Source organism: Benincasa hispida, chromosome 4, assembly GCF_009727055.1.
Source record: "Benincasa hispida cultivar B227 chromosome 4, ASM972705v1, whole genome shotgun sequence".
Taxonomy (NCBI): domain Eukaryota; kingdom Viridiplantae; phylum Streptophyta; class Magnoliopsida; order Cucurbitales; family Cucurbitaceae; genus Benincasa; species Benincasa hispida.
The window spans coordinates 60396017-60402480 of record NC_052352.1 but is presented as its reverse complement, the minus strand read 5'-3'; the positions used below and the strand labels follow the sequence as shown (position 1 = coordinate 60402480).

The 6464-nt window shown below is 31.5% G+C and overlaps 1 protein-coding gene across 2 annotated transcripts; it reads right to left on the bottom strand.

The window, feature by feature from the left end:
- Positions 1–596: 596 nt before the first annotated feature.
- LOC120075204 (ras-related protein RABC2a-like) lies at positions 597–4591 on the bottom strand. 2 transcript variants are annotated; one of them, XM_039028407.1, is made up of 7 exons: positions 4289–4591; positions 4039–4107; positions 3201–3266; positions 2375–2496; positions 1960–2088; positions 1159–1237; positions 597–1016 (listed from the first exon to the last, which is right to left on the bottom strand). In XM_039028407.1, the coding sequence occupies exons 1-7, from the start codon at positions 4497–4499 to the stop codon at positions 925–927; spliced, it is 768 nt and encodes a 255-aa protein (XP_038884335.1). In that variant the 5' UTR covers positions 4500–4591; the 3' UTR covers positions 597–924. The 2 variants fall into 2 exon arrangements, with proteins under 2 accessions (XP_038884335.1, XP_038884336.1); XM_039028408.1 differs by lacking the exon at positions 1159–1237.
- Positions 4592–6464: the final 1873 nt, after the last annotated feature.

Here is a 6464-nt window from a genome sequence, read left to right as displayed (position 1 = left end):
TTCATATTTCTCCCTCTAATCTTCTTCTTTGTAATATGAATCACTTTTCTATTACATTTTATTAACTATTGTATTTTAACATATTAGATGTTGCTTTTTTTGTATTGTATTTCAGTGTTTGTATTCTATTTTGTGCTATTGTTATTAAATTGTATGCTAAATTTATCTATATCCTAGATTTTTTTAAGAAAAAAAATGTATCTTCAACATATCGGTATCCTCTTTTTTTAGAAATATATATAAAAAATGACGTATCTTTAAACATATCCGTATCTTAGTTTTTTAGAAATTCACGAATCACCGTATCCAATCATATCCGTATCGTATAACGATATCTGTATCTGTGCTTCATAGTAATTTACAAAATGTAGGGTTTTTCAATGGTAGACTTCTATTGCTGATAGGCCTCTATCACTTACCGTAGTATATAATCAATAGAAGGCAATGTGTTGAAACCAAAACAATCGAGAATAACAATGCCGAAATAAAATTGTAAGAAATAGAACCAGATAGCTACAAAGTAGATCAAAAGTAGAGAAGAGAGAACAATAATACCGAGATTATAATGGTTCGACCTATATTTGTTCGATATAATCAAATAAAATGTAGAATTATACTAATGGTCTTATCCTACCACACTGATAGACCTTCATCCCTAGTGTCCATCATAGTTTAGACTATGAGTTTAAGTGAGGAGCAACTTTGCAAGACTTTACATATTTTTACCTTATTTTTGGACCCAAAAAAGGAATTTAGCTCTCTACACAAAGCAAATCAATGTAATTATGTGAGTTTTTTTTCCCTTTCAGACAGCACAAATAATAACTTACAACTGAATGGGAGAAAGCAAGTGTAAGAGAAGAAATTTACATATACAATGATGTGATTTTTATATAAGTTGCCTCCTAAGAGCAACAACCACCACTATGTTGAGCTTGACTTTCCTGCTTTTGCCTTAAAATGTTCCTCTTTAACATAGTGGATCTTTCCTCCAAGAAACTGGGAACCTCCATAATCTGCACAGCAATTACATATGGGTAGTTTCGAAAGAATAATTTCATAATTCTCAGATTCTTAGGAGCTGCCTTTATATGAACATAATTCTAAACTTGTTCGCTTGGGAAATTTTCTACTGAGCAAAGTATTTGAAAGTGCTACCTAGAATTGATCGAGGGCGAAGCGAAGAAGCAAAGAAGGAAGGGGAGAGGGGAATTGTCCCCTCCTGGCTTGTCTTAAACTGAAAAATTATATAAAAATACTCAGAAAAATTATCTTTTTAGTACTTGAGTTTGCAACAATAAGTGCGTTTGATCCTTAAAATTTCAAAATATACTTTTTGTCCTTTAAATTTTTAAAAATAGGTTCAAAAAGTCCCTAAGTATTGTCTTTTTATTATTTTGAATAAAAAATAACAATTAAATAAGATGGAAGGAGAGTACCAACAGGAGAGGAGAGGAAATTTTTTAATCATTCTTTTTAATTTAAAATATCATCTCTACCTTAAGATAATAAAAATAAAACTGCACTAGGACCTTTTAAGTCTATTTCTTAAAAATTCGGGGATTAAAATGGTATATTTTGAAACCTTAGGAACCAAAGCATCTATTCCAGAAAACTGTTTTCTCAAAAGGTAGTTTTCTCAAAATATTAACATTTTCTCCTAAATATTCATAATTGGAAAATCATACATAAAAACTAAAAAACAGAATCTCGCCCCACTATGGCTCCCTAAGAACTGATTGCTGTTATTACTGGCTATAAGTTTCATTAAACAGTTATCCATTAGTATTAAAAAGGAAAAATAAAAGAACCATTTTTAGACTCAACTCTTACAACTATTTTCTGTGTGCACCATCAACCAGTCTGCTATGTTTCTACATATCACATTCACATGTAAAATGTCATTAATTTTTTTGTAATGTAATTAGATGAGAACTGTTGGGTTAAAAAAAAAAGCACCTTAACTGCAAGTTCTTCAAAACATTTCTCTACATTTTCTCTGGTTTTAGCACTGCACTCAAGAAACAAAGATCCAAGCTTGTTGGCTAGTGCAATCCCATCTTCTCTGCTTACAGCCCTTTCAGATTCCTGAGATATTATTGCAACACATAAAAAGGAAAAATTGTGTGCACTGACATTTTACTTTTACATATACCTTAAATCTGCAGTATAGATTGACTCTACTTTGCAGATTATTGCAGAGGGGAAATAACAAAACGAAACAAAACATCATCAAATGTTAAATGGTCCAAGATCGTCTGAGATCGTCTTGCAATTTTCGCCAAAACATTAGTATCTGATCCATCATTTTTCATCCAATATATATGTAGGAATTCTAGTTTATACATTAATGAACTGGATTGACTAGACTTACTCTGTCAACTTTGTTTCCAACGAGCATCTTGACACAGTCCTGATCTGTCAAATAAAGCTCAACTTCATTTGCCCATACATCCAATAAGTTTGTAAAGGTTTCTCTCCGAGTCACATCATAAACTAAGACAAAACAAGAATACAACAATGTCAGTAGACTAAAAATAATGTAATCGGAAAAAGTGCCAATATACAATTCTTCACGAACTCGTACTTTAGGATCTAAAGAATTTGATGAGAACTAACATATTTGACAAATAACTGCCACTCTAGAATTAAATAAGAATTTATTGTGCACTGTTTTGTTTAAATAACAATAATAATGTGCACTGCAACTAGAGGAGGAAATGGAAATGAAAGAAAAAGCTATGAATGAAACATAAACAACAAAGTTCTATCCAAAAAAGCCAATCAATCAGATATGTCAATTTCTAATCTAGCAACTTCACAAAAGCAGTATCTCAATCTAGGCTGTGCAACTTCAGTGTCTCCTACATGGGTGCTCATCAAATGGCCGAGAGAACTAGTTCTGAGAGAATTCAACAAAAGGAATCAATACAGAATTTCCAATTCAGTTAATTGCAAAAGAGGTTTTAGGGCACAAGAAGAAAAATAACAAACTATCTTCTGCACATTCTTCTCCTAATTCAGGGGTATTATCAGGCTGGCTCAATGCGCTATTACCACTTCTCAAAGAAGCTAAGCTAAGCTTCATTATAATATCATCGTTTGATATGTTTAGCACATTCAATAGACACGGAGAGCTGACAGTAAATCATAGAATGCATTCAAGTCAAAAAACAAGAGTGCCATTTTTGATAACTTACCAAGAATGATCCCTTGTGTACCTCTGTAGTATGAACTAGTTAATGATCTGAACCTCTCTTGCCCAGCTGCACCAGGTTAAATCTTTAGAAAGTCAGCCACCTTTTCTTTATGTAACATTAAATTCTTAATTTAATTCTTCCAATAAATTTTGAATGGACAACTTAATGCTTCAGAAAGTCATCCATCTTTTGAGAGAATAGTTTTGTAGTTTATATTTATAGTCAAGCAAGCTTTAATGTGCATGAAGAACTTAAAATATCTTCAGTAATTAAGTCATTAAGGGCAAGAAAGTCTACTTGGAACTGAAATTAACAGATCAAAGACCAACAAGAGGTTCTCAACTGGTAAAGAAAGTTGGTTACAGAATTCCATCAAGGGTCAAAATCCCACTGCTCCAATTACCTTGTTTTAGAAAATAATAATAATAATAATAAATAAATAAAAGTAATATTTTCCTCCCTGCTCACAATCTATTAAAATATACTATTTAGTCCTTTCAAAAACATCACAATTAAATTTTTGGTTTAATTTCTTTTTTCCATTGAAAAGAACTAATCAAAAATTAAAAGTGATTCAATCACCCATCTATCAAAATGCCTAGATCCCAGAAATATATTTACGCTAGATGTTGGATCATAATATTTGTCAAGTATAGAGACAAAATAGTTAAGAAGACAGAGACAAAATAATCAAACTTAGTACATTGGACTGAAAATATGTTTTAGCCTAGATTTGAAACTTCAAAACGATCCAAAAATTCAACGTTGAACTCCAGAATTGAAATCATAAAAACGTATAAAAATACAGAGATCCATTCCATTCAATTAAATTCATTACCAGTATCCCAAATAGTCAGCTTCAACCTCTTCCCACCAATCGTAAGTTGCTTGATCTTGAAATCCACACCTACAGATGACAGAGAACATAAATTCCCCCTTTAAACAACTAATCAATATAAAGTCAAATCCATAAAATGACCTATACTTGCGACTCCCTAACTTTGGGTATTAAATTACAAATTAATGAACTTAAGATTGAACTAAAGAGGAAAGGAAACATAAGGGGTTGAGTTAGATGAAAGAAGTACCAATGGTGGGAGTAAGATCGTGGAGAGAGGCGGAAATGAAGGTGTGTAGAAGGCTGCTTTTGCCGACGCCGGAATCGCCAATAAGGAGAACCTTAAAGGAGAGATGGTAGGCATTGATCTGAGAGGAGGGCGATCCCATTGTGAATTTGTGTAGGTCAGTGGATGAAGAAATGGAGTTGAAAAGAGAAAACGGGAAGAGAGAGAGAAGCATTTATAGATGGCTATGGCGACGTGGTTTCCTTCACTGAACATTTTGGGATTGAAAGGAGAATAAAGCGCCAGAGGACCTCATAAGAAAACGGCTCCCCGCCTCACCAAAACGCTGTCTAAATATTACTCAAAACTCAAAAACTTTACTTTTTTTTTTTATTATTATTATTATTATTATTACTACTATTAGACCATGTTAAATCATCGATAGGTCAAAAAACTTAAAATGATGGGTGAAATTAAATTTAATATTATATCATTTAGTATTCTTCTCACCCGTGGGTTTGAAATATAAAAGAAGGCTACAATCTTAAATCATTGATTGGTCTAAGTTTATGTTGATTGGTAAAGACAAATTTAATATCTTATCATTTAATATTAATTAATTATAATCTGTAAAGTGGGTCGTTGTTTTACCGTGTGTTCCATACTTGTATTGACACATGACGCCCATGACCCAAATTGTAATATAAAGGAATATAGAACATCATCTGTTGTATAGTTAACTAGGTTAAGTATTGTATTGAGATTAAGAAGTATACCTTCGTAGACAATCTTCAATTATCCTCCCATAGTATTAATCTTACAACAAAACTTCCTCTCTACAAGTTAGATACCTCCACTTTATCTTTCGTGATATTCTCTAACAAGGATAGGTTGGTGCAAACCTTGTTCAAAGAGGAAAAATGAATGAAAGTGAAAAGCTTGAGAGAGAGAATTTTTTCATGTAAAAAGCTTTAATCCCACAAAATTGTAGAATTCAGCAATTAAAGTGAGAAAGAGGAGAGTGTAGTTGTAACTCCACTAAAAAATCCGCACTCCCCTACTTGGTTTAATTAAAATTAAAATAATTTAACTTAATTCAATTAAATCAAATCATTTATCTATTTATCTATTTATCTTATCAAATAACTTATATTTAACTATATATATATTTTAATCATATTAAAATATACTTATCTCTCATAACCTAAAGTTTTAATATGAATCTCATTCATTTTAATATGAATCTCATTCACATTATTTATTCATATTATTTAAAATTCTCATAGTTAATTTAATTTGGAATCTCATTCAAAATAAACTTTATATTATAATGTATCCACATACATTATATTAATTGTATCATATACAACTAACATATATTCCCTTAAACAATTTAAACATTTCAAATTCTTTCAAAACTTTTAATCCTTGTTTTACCTATTTTGAGCTAGCAGGGGAACCTAATGGACCTACAGATTATAAGCTCTAATGATCGAAGATTAATTAATTAAACTCTTTAATTAAGTTAATCGACATTCATTAACTAAGTAGAAAACCACTATAGACCTATAGTTACACTCTTATGCATTGTAGAACATGTTGTTGTTGGGTTGTATGTCCTAAAACTTGCAGTTTGTAGTGTTAAACGTATTCTATTATCAATAAAGATGTTAGGGGTGGAAACGGTTCGGTTCGGTTCGGTTCAGTTTCAAATTCGATTTTGGCATTTTAAAAAAATCCATGTTAATTTCCAGATGCAATTGGATTGAGCACTCTCCTCTCAAAATCGATTTTCATTTTTTTGTCACATATTCAGAAGTGGGCTCCATGTGTCAGTATGGATGCACAACACAAGTAAACAACACCCAAGGTAATCAAATGGGCCCACTTTTTACATTACCATTGATTATTACCTTTTCACTATGGTAAACTTGGCCTAATGTATAACATTTTCAAACCTAATGACCGAACAGAAACTAGAACCAAAATTTAGGAACCAAAAGGATATTTTCCAATAATTTGTTTACCAAAAATTTGAGGCATGTGTATCAAACTATCGATCATTTGAATGATATAATTGATGACCTATCTGCTAAGTTTTGTTCAGTTTATATGTATGGATTGGAACCTCGAACTTGAAAAGAAGAAATAGTTGTATTAATGGTTCAATATGTTCATGTTGGCCATTAATCTTTAGGTT

Excerpts from the sequence above, each read along its gene's own strand:
- LOC120075204 (XM_039028407.1), bottom strand. The coding sequence starts at position 4,499 with ATGCTTCTCTCTCTCTTCCCGTTTTCTCTTTTCAACTCCATTTCTTCA. Across the intron at positions 2,497-3,200 it reads TACACAAGGGATCATTCTTG|TTTATGATGTGACTCGGAGA; the intron begins GTAAGTTATCAA and ends GTTTTGTCTTAG. Across the intron at positions 1,017-1,158 it reads TCGCCCTCGATCAATTCTAG|ATTATGGAGGTTCCCAGTTT; the intron begins GTAGCACTTTCA and ends ATTGCTGTGCAG.